Source organism: Watersipora subatra, chromosome 3 (assembly GCF_963576615.1).
Source record: "Watersipora subatra chromosome 3, tzWatSuba1.1, whole genome shotgun sequence".
Lineage (NCBI taxonomy): Eukaryota > Metazoa > Bryozoa > Gymnolaemata > Cheilostomatida > Watersiporidae > Watersipora > Watersipora subatra.
The window spans coordinates 71,387,227-71,412,318 of NC_088710.1; the positions used below are offsets into that span (position 1 = coordinate 71,387,227).

At 37.8% G+C, this 25,092-nt stretch overlaps 1 protein-coding gene across 1 annotated transcript; it reads right to left on the bottom strand.

Moving 5' to 3' along the window:
• Positions 1–117: 117 nt before the first annotated feature.
• On the bottom strand, positions 118–24,812 carry LOC137392017 (DNA replication licensing factor mcm2-like). Its single transcript, XM_068078602.1, has 19 exons — positions 24,749–24,812; positions 24,252–24,454; positions 23,915–24,084; positions 22,835–22,926; positions 22,563–22,737; positions 22,336–22,445; positions 22,142–22,251; positions 21,850–22,057; positions 21,240–21,374; positions 18,918–19,109; positions 18,206–18,403; positions 17,542–17,688; positions 11,652–11,816; positions 9,561–9,635; positions 8,636–8,728; positions 5,278–5,427; positions 3,339–3,521; positions 1,389–1,544; positions 118–431 (listed from the first exon to the last, which is right to left on the bottom strand). Exons 1-19 carry the CDS (start codon positions 24,752–24,754, stop codon positions 321–323), a joined length of 2,679 nt encoding a protein of 892 aa, XP_067934703.1. The 5' UTR covers positions 24,755–24,812; the 3' UTR covers positions 118–320.
• Between the last annotated feature and the right edge of the window lie 280 nt (positions 24,813–25,092).

Genomic DNA, 25,092 nt, shown 5'->3' on the forward strand with positions numbered 1-25,092 from the left:
GAATTCAGCCATCCTGCACACAGAGACAGTAACGCAAAGCAAGCTACTGAGATGTAGTACGCCTCCAGTCGATGTTCAACTCCAGACGGTTTCATATATCTAGCTAGAATATGGTGATGGATTTATTATGAATCTTTTTTTTTATAAAGAAACACGAAGTCTATAAAATCATATAATATAAGATATAAAGAGAACGGCGAATGATGAATGATGATATATACAAATGCACAGCAAAGACAGAAATTAGAATAAAAATGGGAGCATTAGTTGTGTATACAGGTGGTCAGTGTTCAACTGGTCAGCGCTCAACTGGTCAGCGCTCAGCTGGTTTGACATATCACTTTAGTTTTTGAGTCATATTTAAACTTGTTGGTCTTGAACATATCACACTTGTAGAACTTGGAGAGGTCACGAATGTTAAGCTGTTTGGCCTGCAAACAGTCAGTAAAATGTTTACATGACACATATGAAGAGCTTCATGAGGAGTTGGAGTTGTGTGCAAGTGGCGTTACAGTGCAAATTGAGTGTTTCTATGGATATTCACATGATGCGGATTGACTCTGACACTTTGTTGAAGAAAGGTAAGGAATTGCACGCTATAAGTTAATAATTAGCGACGCAAACAAGTGAAACTCGATCGAAAAAGGATGACAGAAGTATTGAAAGTGTTTACAATTGAATAGCCGGTGCGATATTATTATATTATAAATATTATATATAATATGCATCATTCGCAAGCATGGAACATTCGATAAAGATATGTGAATAGCAAAACTCGTTTAACTTGCACATTTTTGCCGATTCCATGATGTGGATCTCTTGCGGATTGAGTCAAACTTGCGCTTCATGGAAACAGTGATTGAGGTTAACCGGGCATCATGTTAACACTACAGCCAAAACGTTCATCGAACAACAACTTAGTAATTCTAGCACTGGCAATAAAGAGAGCTAAACACCTTTGATAGCAAGCAAATAGGGTGACAATCCTCCATAAATGCTCCGACCATAGATTCTAAGCTGTGAAGACATCATTAAGGCATTTAAAACAAGCAACTACATGTATATGTATGTCTATGTACATGTATGTCTATGTACATATGTCTACGTACATGTATGTCTATGTATATCTATGTACATGTATGTATATGTACATGTATATGTATGTCTATGTACATGTCTATGTACATGTATGTACCATTTAGCAATAAATGTAAAACAGCTGTTGTCATTGCTGATGCTTTGATGAAGTTCCGAAAAAAAAGGTTTAGAAAGGGCAGCAATGGAATTGTGAAAACTCAAAGAAGGTATCTTATAATTACTAGTCATTGCTAAGGAGGTTAGTCAATAGGCTCACTGAGATCTACAAAATACAAGGAATGATAACTCACCCTTTCCGAAAAATCTTTCTCTGAAACTTCGACAAGGTCTTGCTCATGACCATATTTGGTGGCATAAAATGATTTCTGATCGAGTATAAGCTGTTTGAGAATGAAGAGTAGCAGCGAGTGAGAGTCTTTGTTGTATGTCAGGTAGCGACTGAATGTCTGCAGGGAACAAAATCAATGATAGGGTACAGAGACAAATAAACATCTTAAAATTTAGCATTAAAACTGTTATATAATGCTGCCGGATATAAAAACTTGCTGAGAACTTGATGAGATATAGATCAGGATATGGGCAGCCGTTAAACAGCAAAACAGACAAGTGATTCTTCAAACTATCATTGAACAAAAGTGTTGTGTGTCGTTCTTTAACCTCCCATAAGCGATTCTTTATAAACCAAACTAACATGGTAGATCATACAGACAGTAGAGTCAATGGAGGAACCAGACAGAAGAAGCTGATCTGGTGTCCACTTTCATTAAAGCCAGGCTAAAACCTTTAGGATACTCAAATAGATCAGACTACTTCATAAACATCTTTTGAATACTTACAAAAATAACAAAGTGATTATAAAAAACTATTTTCATTTGCGTCATTCTAATTCTGACAAACAGCACACGACACCAAAATGAAACTTCATATATCCTATGAAGTGAATTATAAAAATGCTGAATCAATCACGTGGTTTCCATGCTTTGAATGAATTCGGAGTTGACCTATGCCAAGGAATTCGCACCCTACCATTTCAGATTCGAAGTTGCGCTTTACCGATTTGTCCAAGACTAGTGATGTACTCCCCAAACCAGAATTTGTTACAGTACACTCGCTTTCGAGTCACGGTCACTTTTCAATTCACGTTTCATACACTCATTGCACTAACTCAGCCAGGACACCTAATAAAATGTTTCTTTTTGTTTTCCTTATTGCTGCCCTCTATATAACAATAGAGCAACAGAATTTACTACTTGCTATACAGTTATTACTTCAGAGGTCACATGATTGATAATCGCCTAAAAAAGCTTTTTCTATACTAGAAGAGTTAAGTTAAGAGTTAAGCCTAGGAAGAGGTGCAGTGCAATCTATAAGTGCAATGGGAAATCTATACAATCGGAAGGTTCAGTTATTTAATAGATAAGATGATAAAATAAATAAAAAGGTAATTATCTCATCATTGTCGTACGAGCAACCTATAGTTAGCAATAGTAGTTAGGATATACCCGCACGATAGTGTGATGAAATGCCCTGAATGTTTTACTTCCACTGGAGAGAGCTCTGCTGGGTATTATTATTAACCCATTCGCAGTGAGAGTTTCTGTGAGAATCGAATAGCAGTCTCACTGCGAATGCCTTCACACAAATTTTACAAAATGACGTCGAATCCATTCAGATTTTACCGGTTCTATGATTTGGAGTGGAAAAAACTCTGAATCCATTCCAAGCACGGAAACCTAGTAATTGTGTAATATGAGCTTTTCTACATCTGTTATCTGCGATGTACATGCAGATTGCAGCTTGACAAAGAAAATCAAGTGTTTTTGTTGCTGAGTGCTAAATCAGCTAGCGGGCTTCAGGCAAGCTAAAGCTGCTAAACGCATGACATTAAAGTGAAACTTGATAGTATCAGTTCAAACAAACAAGAGTTTTGTATCAAACAAAGAGTTCCTTTGGATGCTAACTAACAAGTATATGATAACAAATACATTGCCTCATTCTTCCTCTGAAACTAAAACGAGCCATTGCCACAACATTATGCATTGCAAAACACCCTATGCAATGATGCTACCATGGGTACCGTCATTCATGGGTCAGGCGAATTTAGTAACCAGCTAAGAAGAGCATTCTTGCAAGCTTTGAAATAACAGATATCAAAAGGAATACTTGGCCATTTTATATAGAAGACTGAGGAGACTGACTGTCCTACCTTAGTCTAGGGGGAGATAACTCTATGGTCCTACCTTAGTCATTGCTTTCATAATGCTGAACTTCTGAGTGGAGATGAAGCTCTCAAGCATCAGTCTAATGGCCATGTTTACATCATCATGGTTGACAGATTCCCTCAGATGGAGACGCGCGTGGGCCTCTGCCATTCGTATCACAGACTCTATGTGTCGGACAGTAATAGGAATGCTGCCTGTCGACTGTAAGTATTTGAAACCGCTGAAAGTTCACTTCCCTCAAGTATGTGTGATCTACCTTAACCTCACCGCTGTAGGTCTGCAACTACGAGTCTTGTGAACGGCCTATCCGAAAGGCTTCTGTTGTGAAGAGCCTAATATCTTTTTTGTAAACAAAATCAGGATAAAATTATCAGATCAATGTCTCGGGAAATAATCTGGGATCCACCTCATTGATTGAACAATAATTCAGGAATCAATATGTTCACAACAGATGGCACACGAGATGTGAAAGCCTTGCAAGTGTTAGAAATGCTCTTCCATGGGGCCATGCCTAGCCTGTCTTGACAAACTTGTTTTTTGCGGAGTTGTCCCCCGTCGAGCGGGCGAGCAACACAACAGCTTGTCACAAGATATACTGCACCTGATGCATCAGCTGCACTGAAAAGGAGTTGTTCTCTTTCATCTATGCGGCTTGGTTGCGATGTTATGTCGGTCGCTCTATTGATAATCATAACGGGTTTCACGCAAAAATTTATGTAGAAAAAAATAAGATAAAATCGTTTAACCAGAGACCAGTCGCTGCGGTAAACTTTAGTAGAAGTTGAAAACTTAGGCAACAACAGCGACTAAACATGTCATTATTTGTGCAGTCAGTTTAATTTCTATTTTTGTATCAGTCAGTTTTATTTGTTCTTATGGATTATATTTTCAATTTATTTTATTCTTAGGTTTTACTAAAGTTTACAACAGAGTTGTAAACAAACAACAGTCTTTGGTTAAACGTTGTAATCTTATTTTTTCTACATAAATTTTTGCGCGAAATCAGTTATGATTACTAATGGAGCGACCGATATAACATTGCAACTAAGCCGCATGGACGGAAGAGAACAACTCCCTATAAATGCAGCTGATGCATCAGGTGTAGTACGTCTTGTGACAAGCTGTTGTGTTGCTCGCCCGCTCGACGGGGGACAACTCCGCAAAAACAACAGTTTGTCAAGACAGGCTAGGCCATGACTCATTAAATTAGTCTGTAGGGAGCACATTATTTCACATTTTCAGAAGGTTTCAGCCAATGAATGGCAGCTATTCATCTTTACTTCAAACCATTTCGTCTTCCCATTCCTTTTGTCCTTTACAATCACGATACAAATGCCTATTGGCTAAGCATTACAACGGCCATCATAAAGAGAAGCAGGCTTGACCATTACGTTTGGTACAATGGCCATACGTGTGTCAGTAACAATGACATTCACTTAGAAAGGAACTTACACAAGATTTTAGTAGAATTTAACAGAAAGTATCAGAATTTTTATATAATTTGTGATTGTTTTTGATATTTGAGGTCATCTCACTGCCAAAATGTTTTAAGATTAGAATGGACAAAACTTGATGACGGTTAAAACGCTCCGATTCAAGCAAGTGCGATCATAACGTCCAATGTAGCACTTCAGCAGAGAGACAGACAGAATAGAAACACGTAACTCTGCGACTTAAAGCAATAGCCGATATGAATAATGAGAGAAAGGTAGGCGTGTGACTAATGACTTCATTTCGGCACATATTTTTCTTCTAAACATTTTAACAGTGATCAAGTTTTGTCAATTTTAATCTTTAAACAACCTGGCAGTCAGATCACCTCAAACATCAACAACAATTGTAAATGATAGAGAAATAGAGATACTTACTAACAAAACCTACTCAAACCTTGTGTAAGTTCATCTATGAGTCTAACTGATCCTCACTGTAGAACCCCAAATAGAACAAAAATACTAACCATAGATTCCCTACGAAGCTCTGAGTACATGGAGGCAATTTTTTCTTGGTCCATTTGATGGAGTTTAGGATTGATACGGTTCTTGGCGTAAATGATGTACTTCTTGAGCAGCTCCTGGGGAATCTTCTCAACTGTTGTGTCTTCTTCTACCTGTTCAGAAAGCACAGTCCCTGAGTAACTATGTGACAACTGACAGTACTTGAGTAACTATGTGACAACATACAGTCCCTGAGTAACTATGTGACAACATACAGTCCCTGAGTAACTATGTGACAACATACAGTCCCTGAGTAACTATGTGACAACATACAGTCCCTGAGTAACTATGTGACAACATACAGTCCCGGAGTAACTATGTGACAACATACAGTCCCTGAGTAACAATGTGATAACGCAGTCCCAGAGTAGCTAGGTGAGAACACACAGTTCCTGAATTAAGGTAAAAACACACTAGGTGATATTTAGTGCGATACCTGTGAATCTGTGAAAGTGAGATAAGCCTTATATATGTATAACAAAAGCAGAAGTTGTTTACATCGTTGCCTAGACGGCACCATATTGACTGACCTAAATTTATTAACAACTCCGAAGAAACTAATACGGTATTTTATTGGCAGTTTGTGAGCGTGCCCATTATATCGTTTGCTGGTGAATTGCTCAAGTGTGTTTAGGCACACGCCAGCGATATCTCCATCCTCCTCATGACACACGCGATAAAATCGCCTAGTGTGTTTAGACCTAAACGATGTCATGTTGTCTAATGTAGTCATGCGATCACATGCTGTCTGCAAGTGATCGAGAAAGCATGCTGTCACCTTGTGGCCATAAAAAACCACACTGACCTCAGGCTATCTTTAAAAAGCACATGACCCACAGGTCACCATGATAAGAATATAGTGAGATAGCCAAAGTGAGATATGGAGTAAATGCCTGGCAATAACTCCAATGTTAAATTACTTATGAATCCAACATGTTTCATTTTCACCACGTGAACTATATCTTAAAAAACTTAGCTTAGAGAGGAATTTATTTGGTTCGAGCAGTATTTGAACACGAAGGCCATCTGATCATGACAACCATATGCATGATGACACAATATCTGATTGCTATGAAGCCTTAGCACAGAATACCAGACTGCTGTAGTCCTACTGCTTCAATGACATAAAACAAATTATTTTTAGGATGAAATCACTGAGTAGACATCTTGTCACCAGCTGCTGCCAAAGATATATATCCATTTCTATTCCACTTTTTTATTCGCCATACTGTTAGCATCACATGATCCAATATTTTAATCCAACCGGGAGCTGTTGGGATTGATGACTTTTTCACTATGTTTCCATGATGCGCAGTGCTTCGGAGTTGCGCTATCTCCGAATCATGGAAACGGCGTCTTCGCACTGAAATCACTGCGCACTGATCAGTGCGAAGCCAGTGCAAATTCGCAGCAAGGAAACAGCGACTGCGCAGTGGCTGCGCAGAGCTCTCATGCCGTGGAGACGGATTCTTCGAGGGCCATAAACTAGTACAAAGGTTGTCCTGCTAATCTTGTTTTTTGCTATTCTTCCGATCTTCTTTCACCTAAATTTAATTATGGTCTGCATTCACGAGGATGATGAGGTGATTACTTTCCTGGACTTTGTTATCGATGCCAACACTTTTCAAAAAATAGGTGGCAAGTCCTAAATTAACGTTTAAATAATATATTACTTAAAAATACTTATTAAAAATATATTACTATGTAAAAAGTGTGTTAAGGTTTGTAAAACCTTGTGAATGTGTATTGTAAGTAAAAGTATAATGACGACAGAATCATAAAAAGACCGTTTATGACGTTCTGTATCCGTGATCGATTCTATTTTTCCATCAGGCGATTCGATTTATACAATTTCTCTTCTCTGGCTAATTTGCGGTATTTGCTTAAAAACCACTGCGCAGCATGGAAACGTACAATCCCCTCGACTTCGGAGGGGGCTGCTTCGCAGTACTGCGCACCATGGAAACATAGTGTTTGATACCTAACTAACTAGCGTGCTAATAATATTTAGTGACCTTTAACCTATAGGCTGAAGAAAGGACGACCTAATAACAATGATGCAATGCTATGGAATTACACGTGGATGGAAGTGAAAACAGCTTGAAGAAGCTGTCTTCAGGAAAAGTGCTCCCAGCAAAACTAAGTGATCAGTTTTAGCCAGAGAGCCAATCACTGTTGAGGAATATGATCAGTTTTAGCCAGAGAGCCAATCACTGTTGAGGAATATGACCAGTTTTAGTCAAAGAGCCAATCACTGTTGAGGAATATGACCAGTTTTAGTCAAAGAGCCAATCACTGTTGAGGGATATGATCAGTTTTAGCCAGAGAGCCAATCACCGTTGAGGAATATGATCAGTTTCAGCCAGAGAGTCAATCACTGTTGAGGAATATGACCAGTTTTAGCCAGAGAGTCAATCATTGTTGAGGAATATGGTCAGTTTTTACCAACAAACTACCAGAGCAATGAGCAAAAATATACTGGACATCCAATAGTAAATTACAACCATCAATGTCTTTTTTCTGATGCCAGTACAGCTCACGATAAATAAAAGGCTTACGTGTTGATGAGAGTGAAGGCCAGTAGAGAGATGGCTATATACATCGATAAAACGCATAGCCGATGCCTAGTGTAGATATTTGCTGTGGCTACACACACCATCTATTATAGTAAACGATTCGTCGCATTGACCAATTGGTAGAACAATGAGAGAACTGGCCACAATGTGTACAGGCAATGACGTTCTTACTGGATTTTCCGTCATCTTTATTTATTGTCAGCATATTGATTATCCGATACGGATCGTCAACGATTTATGACAACAATCTTGGTTGTGTAGCTAATTACATTTCTGTAGTTTTATTCCAGAAAAAAAAGTTACACGCCAACAATGAAAACAGTTACGTACAAAAATACTTTGGGTATATGGAAGGAATTCAACTATAGAAAATTATTTTTCACTAGATTTAATTACCCGATGAATTATCTAAAGGGTTTCATGATTAGTTTCAATATACACCAGTGACCTTCATATAACCTTGTGACCTTCATATAACTTTTACAAGTAAGAATATCCTGCATTAGCTGCAAACGCATTAGCTGTACTAAAGATACATTTCTTCAGAGTGTGTAGCCAGCCTAGAAAATGTTAGTAAATGTGAAACACAAATCAACTCCACTTTTCATATAAAAGTCCCATGGAAAAATGGTACAGCTGATGACATGCTTTCATTATTCTCCATTATTTTGGGTTGGAGTATGTAAATCAACCCAACCAACTGCACTGTTACAATGCTAACACTACAAGCCAAACATGAACTCACAGGCAATGGAGCGAACTTCTCTCCGTCAGCACTCGCTGCCTCAGGGTGATGCTTTACATGACTGTTTACAACAAACTTGGCCAGTCTCTCATCCTAAAAGCGCATGCAAGGCAGCAGTGAGAATGGCAATGTGAATTTTACGAGAGCAAAAACATCAGACGGGTTCATTACAATCCATTTTCAACCTTCATATTCAGTTTTCTGCCTATACAGACTCTATATGTACTCTGTATACAGACTCTATATGTACTCTGTATACAGACTCTATATGTACTCTGTATACAGACTCTATATGTACTCTGTATACAGACTCTATATGTACTCTGTATACAGACTCTATATGTACTCTGTATACAGACTCTATATGTACTCTGTATACAGACTCTATATGTACTCTGTATACAGAGTACGAGTGTTTTTAATGATGTGAAGGACAGCGACAGGTGTCAGGTGTCACGATTCAATCTACGGAAAGCCGAACAATCTGAAAGAACAAGTGGTGACAGACGCGTAACTTCACATAAAGTTGGAATTAAAAATTGAGATCGATCGATGTACAAGGAGCAACTTGAGAGTTGCGGATGTTGAAACAGAAACTTTAGGACTCGTTGTGGGCAGAGACACAGGTTGAAGATGGATTAGTATACTACGACTTTAAAAAGATATTGACTAAAGAGTGCGGCACCTTTACTAGATGTCTATCATAGATGCTGTATTCATACTGAACTCATACCGCAGAATGCTACTGCAGCTAACAGCTATAGTACCATCAAGTTAGAACACCAATCAATGTACATGCAATATGAGATACGATGGGTTACACATTTAACAAGTCATTAAGATGTAAGATCGTGTGAAAGGGTGATGTTCAAGAGGCGTGACAGGTTATACATTTAGAATATCTGATAAAATAGGAAGAACCTACTTCTAGCGGCTCAACGGTGTCCCTTACGACGCAGAGGATGTCAAATCTGGAAAGAATCGGCTCCGACAAGTCGACCTGAAGAGAGCAATCAAGTCAGTAACGAGTGCAATCAAATCAGTAACGAGTGTAATCAAGTCAGTAACGAGTGCAATCAAGTCAATAACGAGTGCAATCAAGTCAGTAACGAGTGTAATCAAGTCAGTAACGAGTGCAATCAAGTCAGTAACAAGTGCAATCAAGTCAGTAACGAGTGTAATCAAATCAGTAACGAGTGTAATCAAGTCAGTAACGAGTGTAATTAAGTCAGTAAAGAGTGTAATCAAGTCAGTAACAAGTGCAATCAAGTCAGTAACAAGTGCAATCAAGTCAGTAACGAGTGTAATCAAATCAGTAACGAGTGTAATCAAGTCAGTAACGAGTGTAATTAAGTCAGTAAAGAGTGTAATCAAGTCAGTAACAAGTGCAATCAAGTCAGTAACGAGTGTAATCAAATCAGTAAAGACTAAAGAGTGCAATCAAGTAACGAGTGCAATCAAGTCAGTAACGAGTGCAATCAAGTCAGTAACGAGTGCAATCAAGTCAGTAACGAGTGTAATCAAGTCAGTAACGAGTGCAATCAAGTAAGTAACGAGTGCAATCAAGTAAGTAACGAGTGCAATCAAGTCAGTAACGAGTGCAATCAAGTCAGTAACAAGTGTAATCAAGTCAGTAACGAGTGTAATTAAGTCAGTAAAGAGTGTAATTAAGTCAGTAACAAGTGCAATCAAGTCAGTAACGAGTGTAATCAAATCAGTAAAGACTAAAGAGTGCAATCAAGTAAGTAACGAGTGCAATCAAGTCAGTAACGAGTGCAATCAAGTCAGTAACGAGTGCAATCAAGTCAGTAACGAGTGCAATCAAGTAAGTAACAAGTGTAATCAAGTCAGTAACGAGTGCAATCAAGTCAGTAAAGAGTGTAATCAAGTCAGTAACGAGTGTAATCAAGTCAGTAACAAGTGTAATGGATAGCTGTATTTCCTCTGACATTGCAATGCAAGCAAACAACAAAGTAACAAAAACTTCTACGATTTCTTTTATAATTTCTTTTAAAATTTTCACTGTGATGAACTGGCTATGAAATATTTCAGAATCTTTTTAAATCAATAACTTGATAGGATTATGAGCATTTTACTCGGCATAACTCGGGTTGTTTCCTTCCATCCATGAAAAATTCTGACAACGACAGATTTCAGTTGAGCATATATTTTAATCAACGTTACCAAGCCAAAAGGAATACAATATTTGTACATTACATGGTTTAAATACACAAACTAGGCTATCAGGATATTTTGTTACAAAAGTCATCACAAAGAAACATCCTATAGACATCAAACATCGACATCAGTTGACATTGAACACATTTGTTTGGTAGAATCATAAAGTGATGCCGAGGAAGACAATTCAGAGTTGGCGACAACCCGATTTTCAGACATATTCAGATAAAATTTGTGTGAAAACATGAGTCAACATCAAATACAAAATTTCCAGTCCGGATAACTGTCTAATAGCAATTGAGAATCAGTGTTAAATGGTGGAGGAGCTTGTCACACAATGCCAGATGAGTGCTAAAAAAGGTCACTTACACGCAGCGTCAAATGAAAGTGTGCCGACAAAAAAGCTTGATTTTGTAAAAAAATGAAGAGGTGGTGATGATGTTGGAGCCTTAACATGGAATCTAGACACATTGCAGCAGGTTAAACAGCTTTTAGTCCAGCCGAACCAAACATTTGCAAACTTTTGTACATTTAAATGATGAGTCGCTCCCTGATACAAGTTGGTTTCACCAAACATCGTGTATCAAATCTTGAAGTATTTAGTCAAGAAGTTAGTGATTTGTTGAACTTGTTTAGCAATAAAAAGTCTGGGCGAACTGAGCGGCGCTTATATAAAATAAAAGCCTTAAATAAATAAAAGTTAATTAGCCTTTTATAATAATTAGCCAATTATCACTAAAAAAAGTATTAAATAAAAAGTAATCATTATGTTATTGCCATTATTGAAGTCCAATTCAAACTGATCGCTACGCATACGAATAGGACTAGGGAGTCTCACATTGTCAGAAAACGTCAATGAAGGATCATAACGACCACCAATGGGGTTGGCAGCAGCAATAACCGTGCACCTTGCTCTAAGCGAGGTGACGATGCCAGCTTTGGATATGGAGATACTTTGTTGTTCCATAGCCTCATGTATACTCGTCCTGTCAGCGTCATTCATCTGCAAAACAGCAAAGGAGAGGAGGCTATGAATGAGTTGCAGCGCTGACAAGAGACAGTTGAGACAGGTACTCTCACTTGAGACAAATCTTTTCAAAGCGGTGACATTCCACAGATACAGGAAAGAACAGTGCAGCAGGCACAAGCGCCAGGATGCTTTTGTAGAGAGAAGAAATACAATGAGAAATAAAAAAACAGATGTCGGTCAAATCTGGAATTTGAACAGTGATGTAGGTGGGAATCCACTTTTACTCAATGAATAACTTTGTGTTCAACAGCTGTGATCGCACACAGCGTACTCAGCATCATTATGCGTTATATGTAACTAGTCATAGAAACTGTATAAACTATAGTTGACAGATAGAAAATGGAGATCAATTTGTTGCTGATCACAACCTTGGATGGCTACCCCCCACTAACTTAAGTTTTACTGGCCAGGACGCCACCGATTCAACAGTCTCAATGTCGTCAAGACAATAGGAACAAGTACATCGTAAAGAACAGGCATTTACTGACATTTGACAAACTGGAGCAAATATATCACATGAGTTACCCACTCTTTCTTCTAATAACAATGCTGAAAATGAACGTGAAGACAATTTTTAATTTCAAACTATGTAAATAGCAAAGCACAGTGCAGCCTTAAGGCGTGGTCACACGAGCACCGAACCGACGTAGGATCGGTTCGGAGGCTGGTTCGGTTCGTGGCACATGTCACACGGCCACCGAAGTAACTTTGCTTCTTAGATACCATACGTATAGAGACAGGACACGGTTTCATTAGTAGTTTTTATGTATTTGAGTTAAATATTTCTATTGTAAACAAAAAACTTTGAGGAACTATTATAAATCATAATTACACAGCAGATTTATCAGAAGATCGTTCAGCTGCTCAAAATAAATCACTCGATACAAAGATTTTGCTAACCCTTCCCATCAACATAATTATATTTTTTTAATAACATATGAATGTTTTTCTATGCTGAGTATATAACAAACAAAAACAGTCTTTATCATAGTACTGTGGTTTTACATAAATAAATCAGTCAACGATACTTCATCAGGATGAATATGACACATTACTTATATTCCACACGAAAGAAAATCACAACCATTCTCTTACATTTATGCAAAACTTCAGTGCAACATCTTACATTTATGCAACCCAATCACAAGTCCGGGTGAACCTTGTCGTAAATTGCTTCATGTTGTTTATTTAACGAAATAAAAGTATCGTCCCATTTCTTTTTTAACTTTACTCACACGCACGTAAGGAGAAATGTGACGCGTGCTCGCTAGAATTCTAGAACTTTAACCAGCCAATAAGAGCAAGGGTTCGGCACGAAATTTCGAGCAGTACCGAAATAGTTCGTTTCGGCTAGAAATGTCTTCGGCCGAACTTTTTACAGCTGAGAGCGACGTCGTTTTGTGTCATTTAGTTCGGTTCGGTGCTCGTGTGACCACGCCTTTAGGATACGATTTTAATCTGTTCCAGGGTTGGCATCGTATGGTGAGAAAATCGTGTGTAGGGGTTTAGAAACCATAGTAATTGTATAATGCAAACATCCCCTGGTAAAAATCATCAAAATTTTATGCAGGTACTGTAAGCCTACATATTAAAAGTTAGTAACAAAACAGTATGTTAACCTTAGTAACTATAGTTACCTATAGTAACTATAGTTACTTTAGAGTATTGATTGGTTATGATCTTCATTAAAATGTAACGCTGCAATGTGCGGTGCGTACCATAGAGAGCTCTTACCTTCAAACCAGAAGTACATATAACATAAACTTTGAATTCACTTTTTTCAACTATTTACTGAATTTCAACTTTTTATTATTAAAATTTTATCACTGATCAGTTTCTGGCTTCGTTTTCAATCTAACTTTTAGCCGATTAACGATTAAAACCTTTTCAATTCGTCAAGAAAGCCCAAGCGATGCTGTTTTCAAAAATGTTCTGTTTAATACGTAATGAAGTGCATTTTTGTTAGCAAATTAAGAGAAGCCGCAACTCCAACTGCTACTGGGTTTAAAGGGAAAATATGTATTACTGCTTTACGCATGAAAAATGCTGCTTAGAGAAACCAGTCATCGTGTCTGTTTCAGGCACTGTGAAAATGCTTTCGGTGAACAGCATTTCGGTGTTGTTATTATTTCGACATACGTAATAAGCACACCGACTGCCAAATTTGAACTCCGGCAAAAATTTTGAATTTGTATGGCGAAATAAGATTCTTGTGGCAAAGTGAAAAAATCTCATAACACGATAATCATATCCCGGAGTGTGTACCGTACAATGATTAACAACATACTTGTGATAATCATATCCTGAGGGTGCGCTGTACGATGATTAACAACATACTTGTGATAATCATATCCCGAGTGTGTACTGTACGATGATTAACAACAAACTTGTGATAACCATATCCCGAGGGTGCACTGTACAATGATTAACAACAAACTTGTGATAATCATATCCCGAGGGTGCACTGTACGATGATTAACAACATACTTGTGATAATCATACCCCGAGGGTGTACTGTACAATGATTAACAACATACTTGTGATAATCATATGCCGAGGGTGCACTGTAAGATGATTAACAACATACTTGTGATAATCATATCCCGAGGGTGCACTGTACGATGATAAACAACATACTTGTGATAATCATATCCTGAGAGTGCAATGTATGATGATTAACAACATACTTGTGATAATCATATGCCGAGGGTGCACTGTAAGATGATTAACAACATACTTGTGATAATCATATCCCGAGGGTGCACTGTACGATGATAAACAACATACTTGTGATAATCATATCCTGAGAGTGCAATGTATGATGATTAACAACATACTTGTGATAATCATATCCCGAGGGTGTACTGTACGATGATTAACAACATACTTGTGATAATCATATCCCGAGGGTGCACTGTACGATGATTAACAACATACTTGTGATAATCATATCCTGAGGGTGCACTGTACGATGATTAACAACATAATTGTGGTAATCATATCCCGAGGGTGCACTGTACGATGATTAACAACATACTTGTGATAATCATATCCTGAGAGTGCACTGTATGATGATTAACAACATACTTGTGATAATCATATCCCGAGGGTGTACTGTACGATGATTAACAACATACTTGTGATAATCATATCCCGAGGGTGCACTGTACGATGATTAACAACATAATTGTGATAATCATATCCCGAGGGTGCACTGTACGATGATTAACAACATACTTGTGATAATCATATCTGCTAAAAAGCTGGTTGTAAAAGTCACTAGTGTTACAGCGATTCATGTGGAAGACAAGTGTTTGCGATCATTCCCGAGGATCAAATCACGACTGGCGGATTTCGCCCAAAATTTTGGTTAAGATAGAGAATAGAAAAACTAGACCTGGCTGAGTAAAATAAGGAATTTGTATTTAATCAGTAAAAAGTTGCCATTTATCAATATCAGCTCATCATCTTTAGAAGGTTATAAGTTTTACTTAAGGGGTTTTAGAGAAACGAGTTGGCATTTGTTTAAACGTGCAGAAATAAAGCAAATGGAGTGGGTTTAGAAAATAAAACTCGCTTCCATTTCCAGTGCACCCTCGAGATACGATTACCCTGATATACGATTTTTTCACCTTACGAAGTCAAACATTGTGACATTTTCACGTCGCTATACGAATTTTATTTCACCATACGAATTTGAGAAAAGTTTCACCCGAGTTAAAATTTGGCGGTCGGTGTGCTCATAACGCCCGTCGAAACAAAAAGACACCGAAATATATTTTGCCAAAAACTTTCAGAACGTTTAGAAGAGACACGACGATCAACTTCTCTCATGTCAGTATTCCGCGTAGAAAATTTCGTGTAAAATACACAAGCGAGAGCAAATATTCATTTGTAGCGTTATTATATCGTTTACTATAAACTTTAAAGTCAGCATACATATATAACTACAAGTATCTACATTTAAATTGTTAGCTATGGAATCTGAGACTGATACAAACGTTACAAAACGAAGGAAACAAGATTTCTATGTCAACAAAGTTGGATGTCGTGAATAAGAAAGCACCCGCATTATTAACATTGTCAAGGAATATGATCGCAACCAATCAGCATTTGCAATTATTATTAAAACAAGAACTCCATTAAAGCAAGCACAAGAAAGAGCTTATGACTGAAGATTTGAAGGAGCTAGGTCATGCACGCGATCAGCATTCAAAAGGAGCAACCTTTTAGTAAAGATGAGGATGTAGAAGATACATAAAACCCCACATTGGCAGAAATATTTCAAGTGTTTAATTTACTGATGTGGAATGGTACATTAAAACAATGCATGTATAATATATATTATTTATCTCTTGTGTGGCATGTTTTTTCATATTTTATTCATTTTATTTGTTTCCTTTTGATTTTGTTTTATTTTCTTGTTTAACCATGTCTTTGCAGGTGGGCTTGTTATCTCCTACGTGAATACAATTCATCGTATGTATGTAATTCATATAACTACTCAAGATAGTTGACGCATTTACATTACTTTTTGAAACTTGTTAAAGCCCTTTCCTCTAGGGTGTAAATACGTACAAACTTTTTACATATGGTTACATTGATTCTTGTGCACAATTCATACAAGAAAAACTACTGTAGCACCCTCTCTGGATCCTTCTACAAGCTTGAGCTAGCTAGCAGTTTTCTGCCTTGCACCAGCATTTTTTTCTTTCAAACCAGAAGAAAAATTGGACAGGACTAGACAACCTTCTTTAGCCAGCTAAAAATTCCATTTTATTACATATTAAATTAATCTTCAAGTGTACAGCAAGATAATTAACATTGATACCCATTTGCCTCCTCTCTGCTTTATTTGCTACAATATACCAGCTAAAGTAACGTTACTCCAAAGGTATATACGTCCTGTATAGTAAATAAAATTTCATTTTTCTTTTCGGTAGCCATTAAATGGTCAGGTGTGTGAGAGGCCGCTTTCGATAACTGCATCGCTCGGCCTTATTGAATTCTGGTTGAAAAAGATTTCAACCAGACACGCTAAATTTTATAATGAAAGTGAAGACAGAAATTTATGAAGGATAAAATTTCGAGATAACAGTTGAAATTCATTAAAATAGTTCAAAATACATACTAAAACTTGGTTGTAAGGGTGAGTTTGGCAAGCTAAACTTATTTGAAGTGAATTCAACGTTTATGTTATGCGTACCTTTTGAAGGTAAGAACTTGTTACCGTACGATCTGCATTAGGTACACAGATTACAATTTTACAGTATTGCAGATTATAATTACTAGGTGCACTTAACACAATGCAGCTACTGTAGGTAACTATAGTTACTAAAGTTAACATACTATTTTGTTACTAATTTTTAATATGTACAGCATTTTTATAAAATTTTGGTCAATTTTTACCTTCTTTTTTTCATTGTATAATTACAATGGTTTTTATACCCCGACATACGATTTTTTCGCCATACGACGCCAGCCTTGGAACGGATTAACATCGTATCTCGAGGGTGCACTGTAGTTATAAGGGCATTATCCTTATTAATAGGTACAGAACGTGCCTACGACTATGTCCAGAGCACAATGCTACAACAGTCCCCCCCCCCCGAAATGATCGTGTAACCACAAAACTATACCGCTTCAACTGAGCTCAAAACCATATTTTACTAAAAGAAACAGCTGTAATAAACAAGACCTTATCAAATTCATCGATGAGACAGACTCCCTTGTCTGCCAGAACCAGTGCACCTGCTTCTAGTGTCCACTCCCTAGTGACAGGATGTCTCTGAACGTACGCCGTGAGACCGACAGCAGATGCTCCCTGTCCAGTGGTATAGACAACCTATAAAAGGAGGTCACCAGGTTGAATAATCAGAAATTGCAGAGATCAAAGACAGTTTAAACTTAACTTGTACATGTATTACCGCATATTTTAAAGGCATTTATGATGTAATATCCAGTCAAATCATAAACTTGAAATAAAGCCTATTAGGATTATGTGAATTTCACCTCAACTACATCAGTGATGATAACCGAACTGAGCGGAACAAGCAACTATTCTCTTTGTCAGCTATAAGAGATTCCCTCTTTCAACTATAAAAGATATAGCTATCATTGTGCAGTTGTAATACTGTCCCTTTCAAAATTATTTCTTAGCTTTGGTTCATTAAATTTAACCATCTAAACGAAAAGCTACTTCCCTGAATCAATGAACAAACTTACTGTTAACATATTCCCAAATTGATCGTTCTATCACAATTACATCTTGTTGTTTGGGACTCAACATAACAACAAGCATAACAACAAGGACCATTTCATTTCTAAGGAATACTAAAACCTTATGAAGCTAAATGATCTACCTTGTCAGATACTTTTTCTATGTACTTGAGGAACTGAGACTTGGCAGTGCCAGGGTCTCCACACAAGAGGATGTTGAGGTCTCCTCTCACCCGATGTTTACCACCCGGATTCTTGGGCTGACCTCCCAATAGAGCTAGTGTAAGGGCCTGCTTTATGTTCTCATGACCATAAATCGAGGGGGCAATGCTTGAAAATATCTGTAAACAGAAGAGGGATTCATTTATAGAGGTGAACTACTCTGGAGGGAGAGGTGAACTACTCTGGAAGGAGGGGTGAGCTACTCTGGAGGGAAAGGTGAGCTACTCCGGAGGGAAAAATGAGCTACTCCGGAGGGAGAGGTGAGCTACTCTGGAAGGAGAGGTGAACTACTCTGGAAGGAGAGGTGAACTACTCTGGAGGGAGAGGTGAACTACTCTGGAAGGAGAAGTGCGCTACTCAGGAGGGAGAGGTGAGCGACTCTGGAGGGAGAGGTGAGCTACTCTGGAGGGAGAGATGAACTACTCTGGAGGGAGAGACTAGCTACTCTGATAGGTACATATGCTATGCTGTTAGAGACAGACGTTGCTAAGATAATGAGTAAGACTAACATTCACAAAAAGTGATAATAGAGAAAGAAAAAGACATGCAATGCTTTTATATCCTCGTATACCAGCTGGAATTAAGTTAATGTGCGCAAATAATCACATCTTCCCTTCACTAAAAGAATCTTACTCGCTCTGCGATCTTCTTATCCTTGGAGAGTTTGAGAATGGCCTTGACATCGTCGTCTGTAAGAGTGTAGATTGCCATCTTGTCGTCGCGTTTAGAGATGTGATTGGCATGTATGACAGTGGCAAAGACAGGGAAACCATTTGCTGTATTTAGTGAGCCATCATAGTTGTTGTGATAGATACCAGTCAGCTCCTATGAACAAGTTAGGATGAACTTCAGTATTTTGTAGGAGTGTGACAGTTGTATGCAGTATATATGTTAATACACTGAACATTTGTACTAGTGTAGCAAAACCAAACTAAAAGCATCGCATATCTATCAACGCTTTATAGTGATTTTAGAGCAATCATCAGTTCATGCTGCAATATCCAGGTGAATTATTTTAATTCCTGTGCGAGGCACAAACTAAAAAGATGCAGAAATTGATTGAAGCTTCGACCCAGGTCACGGAGAACAGCATCAGTGCATTATTCGATGTTCTCCATATTCTCTCACCTTCATTGAAGGCGTGTACTCCCCTTATAACTTGAAATTACCATAATCATAAACCCACAACCGAATATACGTGATAAAAAAAAACAGAAAAGTTGTTGATCCAAACCAATGATACCACAGTTACGGTTCAGTCATTAAATTAACAACTTGAGTTTAGGTTTTTTCTTTTGAAGAGCTAAAAGGATGAGCTTGGGAAGATCTTGGCACGGATTTGACTATTTCCATGTATTTTATGCATTATATAACATAAAATTCCTATAACATAAACATTAAAGGTTGACTTGCAATAAAATTCACATTACAGTTATTTGGTATCAAAAGATTCACCATGTCTTACTCTGTTGTGTTGTAGGTGCAAAATATGTGGAAATGTGATTACAAGCTCTTAAAAGCTCAAAAACGAACAGTTAATCGCAGCCACACGAGACCGCCGTAGTTTGGATTCTCTGTCCAAAACGGCTCAAATGTAAAGTAGTTGTGAGAGATGGTTTCTGTTTACACTTTCATGCAACCTTATTCGTCGAAATATTTTCACAGATATATTTCACGCATTCAATAAAACTATGCCTATTGTTGTTACGCGTCTGTTTAATCGTCATTGTAATGCTGTCACTTTCGGCACTGATATCTTATAACTTACCGTAAAAATTGGTAAACTTTTTAACCTTAGCTCGAAGGAGTACATATCATTGTCTGATAATCATGACGAGCCTGTTGGTCACCTGTGATAATCGAAAAGTGCTGCAAAAATTATTTGCGAAGTATTGGGTCACATGATCAGAGAACGACTTGACGATTGAATAATGCCGAAACAAAACTGTAAAGTAGCGAGCATCTATATTTGATACGGTGTCTTCGGTAAAACCCGAAGTGTTTGTCATAAACTAGTACTACGATAAGTTTTATATTGAGCTTTGTATTGGCCTTTCAATTCACGTGAGAACATATGTGACAAGACGATAACCAAATTTCGTGCATACGTCATCGAAATAAAGAGATTCCAATCTATGGCGGCTTTTCGTTTTTGAGCTTTTAAGAGCTTGTAATCACATTTCCACATATTTGGCACTTACAACACAACAGAGTAAGACATGGTGAATCTTTTGATACCAAATAACTGTAATGTGAATTTTGTTGCAAGTCAACCTTCAACCTTTCTATGATACAAGCGTTATACTCAATACAACCGATTGTAACTCAGGAAATTGAACATGCCTGAGTGGCGCACGCACACTGTAATTCTCTTTTTTATTTCTAGTCATACAGAATCAGTCAAGGTTACGTTTATTAGTCACGTTTCCCCTTTCAACACCAATAATGATAAAACTGCAGCACAACATCCAAAAATGAGTGCAGTTGATATGCCAATCAAATTCGTCTTCATTTGAGAAACTGATCGAGTCACACGATTATTGGGAATGGCATGATATCCTCACAATAAAATGTATGGGGATGAGTAGTTGCGTGAAAACAATGTTTTTAAAGAAATATTGTTGATGCATCATTTAGAGACAAATAAAACAAAGTTCATATTTTACTGATAGAAAGCTATTAGTCTGTATCATAACTTAAACGCTATACATGTATTTTAGGAAAATAACTAAAGTTAAGGTTAACTGCAGTGCGAACATCCTGAGCTGCGACAGTATCACAATCAAGTTGTTTTACACAGCATTGCAACAGCTTGAATATATTCTAGAAAGGATTAACAAAAGAGGTTTTTACAAATTACTTCAGAAAATACAACCAACAACATATTAAATCTAGGGCTCTTTAGAGTAAATCACATGTCCGCTGCTCAGCGAGTCAAACAGAAGAAACACTTACGATATCATCTCCCGGCTTAACAGTGTCCACTAAATCATCAAGTAGAATAACCTCCTTGGCGCGAGGCAGGCGACCCGGAGGCACTTTTCCTGGACTCTCTTGTAACGTGATTCGCTGGTAGTTTTTGTATACGGTCTAAAATGATAGGCAGTCGCTGAACCTGCAAGACGCTTTTATCAGCCCAACTATATTTCATATTATTACTACATAAACTATGATTTTGGATGCAGCTATACAAGCTCTCTATCAAAGATCTATCATCACAACTACACATAGAAGAACTACACATACACTAACAAGAAACAATCATTTATTCTCTAAATTTATTCAACTATTTGTACATGTATATAGCAAACAGTATTGTTTAAGTTAAGGATAGGTTTAGCTTAGTAGCTATTAGTAGAGCTTTAATGGAAGTCGGACTCCTCTGTTATCAAATTATATAGAACGTCTCGGCACACACTATTTATCATTGGCTAAGCGCCATTGTAAAAACATTTGAAAGAAATAAAATCGTTTTTTTGTTAGCCATGACTGACAATTCTTTTTCGATCTACATGCAACTAGTTTGTCTGAGATTATCAGTATATGTTGATTATATGACTCTCACCTGTTCCATATTAATCTCAAAGGGTCCTCTTGACTGACACTCCGGGCAGACGCCTGGTTTTATCTCCTCATTTTGGCCCTGCTGAAACGGGCCAAGTACAAAGCTACACTTACTGCAGTCGTACTTGACGAGACTCAATTGCGGCAGCACCCCGGTTGAGCTTGTGACCACACCACTTGTTTTTATTAGCTGGTTCAGATGCAACTGCCTGCAAGCAACATCACAAAGAGCTGCTAGAGATATGAAGGAGAACATAATGAAAGCTACTCGGTGAGAATATGATAAGTCTCACCTGAGAGCACGAATGTCCTCAATCAGGGGCAGGTCACTGATCCTTACGTGTATCACATCCACTATGACTTTATATTTAGGGTACATTGAGAAGACAACCTCCGATGCAGTCTGCAAACAGTAAAAGACAACATCACAGCGAGTGAAAGACAGAAGCTAAACATGGGAAACTGAGTAGTGGATCAACAAATTTACCTCATCAAATATCTGAAGAACTTCGGTTGGCGCTTCAGGTAGAAAGAGAGCGAGTGCCTGGGCAGCTTCAGCTAGTGTGTTGTAATCAACCACCAAACTGGCCTTGTTCACTGAAACACGGTGTAAGTTTCAATATATCGGCATTCAGAGCATTTTCAGTTGATTAGGTCTTAGATAACTTCTAAAAAAGCGAGCAAAGTTCTTGAAGGAATCTACATATGACTCACTCTCGATAAGCTGTCTGATCTTATCTCTGTAGATGTTGTGACCCTTTTCGTTGACGTGAGTACGCAGAAAGTGTCGAAATCTGTTCTTGATCTCGAGTCGGGGACCAGCCATGGACACCCAGTCCCTCACTGAGTGCCCTTTCAAATCCTCCAAGTTCTCTATGCTCTCTATCAACTAAAGAAGACAGACATTACAGAGATAGTATACAACAAGCAAAGACACCTATCAATGATAAAGCCAAGAAAAAAAGGAAATTTAATCTAGCTTCTACCTCATCCTCTCCTGCATCCTCTCGGCCCTCAGCTGCTCGTTCAGCTAGCCTCCTGCGCCTGCTTGGAGGCTCATCTTCGTCATCAGATTCTTCTACAAAGAATGGTCATGTATTAAATGAGCAAGCAAATAGGCCCAGACAGTTACAATGACTCCATGACCAGGGTTGGCATTTTTCCCGAGAAAAACTGGTAAAAACCGGTAACAACTAGGAAATATTAAAACGCCATAATTCTTTATCCAAATATTTTGCTAAAAAATGAAATTTTACAAAAATCGAAAATTAGACTAAACAATTATTTGTGACTCCATATTTATATCAATCAATAGCAATGGAAATATAAGCGTTTAAAAGTAGGAAAAATTAGAAAAAATCAACACCCAAGATACGGGCCAACGTTAAATAACAATGAGCCTTTCACAGTCCAATAATAGAAATGTTTTGGCGTGTATTGTTTAGCACTTTTTCCTTAGTGCAGACCAAGCTGCGCAACAGGCTTGAAGTGGAGAAAACGTCCAAACTGGTACCTTGATACCAAAACCTAAAAACAATTTTTGTAGGGCATGATTCGGCCGGATACGAGGATTAACTTTTCTTAGACAATCAATTCTCAATATTCTGATCTGTTTGTTCAGTTCACCGGTCTCGACTACTTGGCATTATCTTCATGTGTTTTCATTTTTCAATTAATTTTTAATTGTATTATGCTTACTGTCATGTTTCACACATATCAATTTTGCTTTTCATTCAATATTACTATTTAATACATGTAAATAAATGAATATTATCTTGTGATCTGGTCTTTTCATTCAATATTTAGTAAATAAACCAATTATAAAGGTTATGGACTTTTTTAGCCTGTGTACTGTTAAAGAGCCATAAAGAAGCTGTATGACAGCTAATGGTATAAGTGTATTGTTATTCTTTACTAAAGCATTAGTTAACTTGTCAAAAATGAGGTTTTTAGTTTTCCCCACTTTTGGACAAACATGAGTTTTTTTCCGGGACGGTAAAAACCGGGGGTAATAACCGCCATGGGAAATCTATGCCAACCCAGTCTATGACAGATGAAGAACCAACCGTAAAGCAAGCCTCTTCTCATTCTACCAGCGGCAATGCCTCTTTCTCGGTCTCTACGCTTGAGTGCAGCTTCAGCAGCAAGTCTTTCTTCGGCTGTCATGCCTTCATAATCCTCATCATCCATGATCTCTGTATCATATCGGTCAAGGGCAGGGATGGCTCGATAGTCCCTGCAAATAAATAAGAGCATTGATTACTTTCTTTAAGGCAGAATTAATAAAAATTAAACTTCATAATCCAACGGATAGCATCAATCTTCCAAACAGAGTCAATATTTTTGTTGTTCAAAGAAGAGAGAACATAGATCCCATCATACAGTTTAGGCCCTACTACTTACTGTTCCAAGTTGTCACCGAATAGCTCCTCCCCTTCTCCATCTTCATCTGCCATATGAGCATCTGTAAGATCCTGAAAAGGAGGAAGATGGGCACCAGGGCTAGCATCCCCCAAACCTCGGGAGCGTCGAGAAGTAGTACTAAAAGGGCTGGCAGCTCCATCTCCAGCAGATCGTTCTGGTGACGATGTTCTATCATTTGATTCCTGATGCAAAAAAAAGTATTTTAAACGAAAACATGACGTGAATGTGGTTAAATATCAACACCAGAAATCCACTAAAACTTATAGGCCTACTATTACGCTACGAACAATTCAAGTTTTTACTGTTGCTATCAAAGCACATTGAGCTAACTCGTTAGTTTATGACTTATCTAATGTATACAGCACCCCTTGGCTGAAATCGCAGTTTGAATCTAACATTGTTGAAAAAGAATACTACAAGAATATTTAATATCTATATGTTTATCAATTAACAAAACAGTAATAAAAGCATCTTACCGACATGTCACGTTCGTTAGTTTGCACGCTAACAATTGCTGGAAGTTGCTATAATATTTCCCGCGAAATCTAGTGACTCAGAGCTCAAGTTCATTAAAAAACGTTGCTTTGTAGACGACACCCGTACATCAACTAAATTGAAATACCTGGCAATCATACCGTGTTCTAATTGGTCGAACTAATTTCATCGTAGTTTCTCACCATACAAAGTTATTCCACAGTACTGACATGAAACTGTATACGCTAAGGCTATATATGCCACCGTCAGTAGGCAAATGTTTAATGTCCGCTATTGGGCTATTCTGATTCTGATTCTGATTAAAAAGAGTCTCGAGACCTCAAAA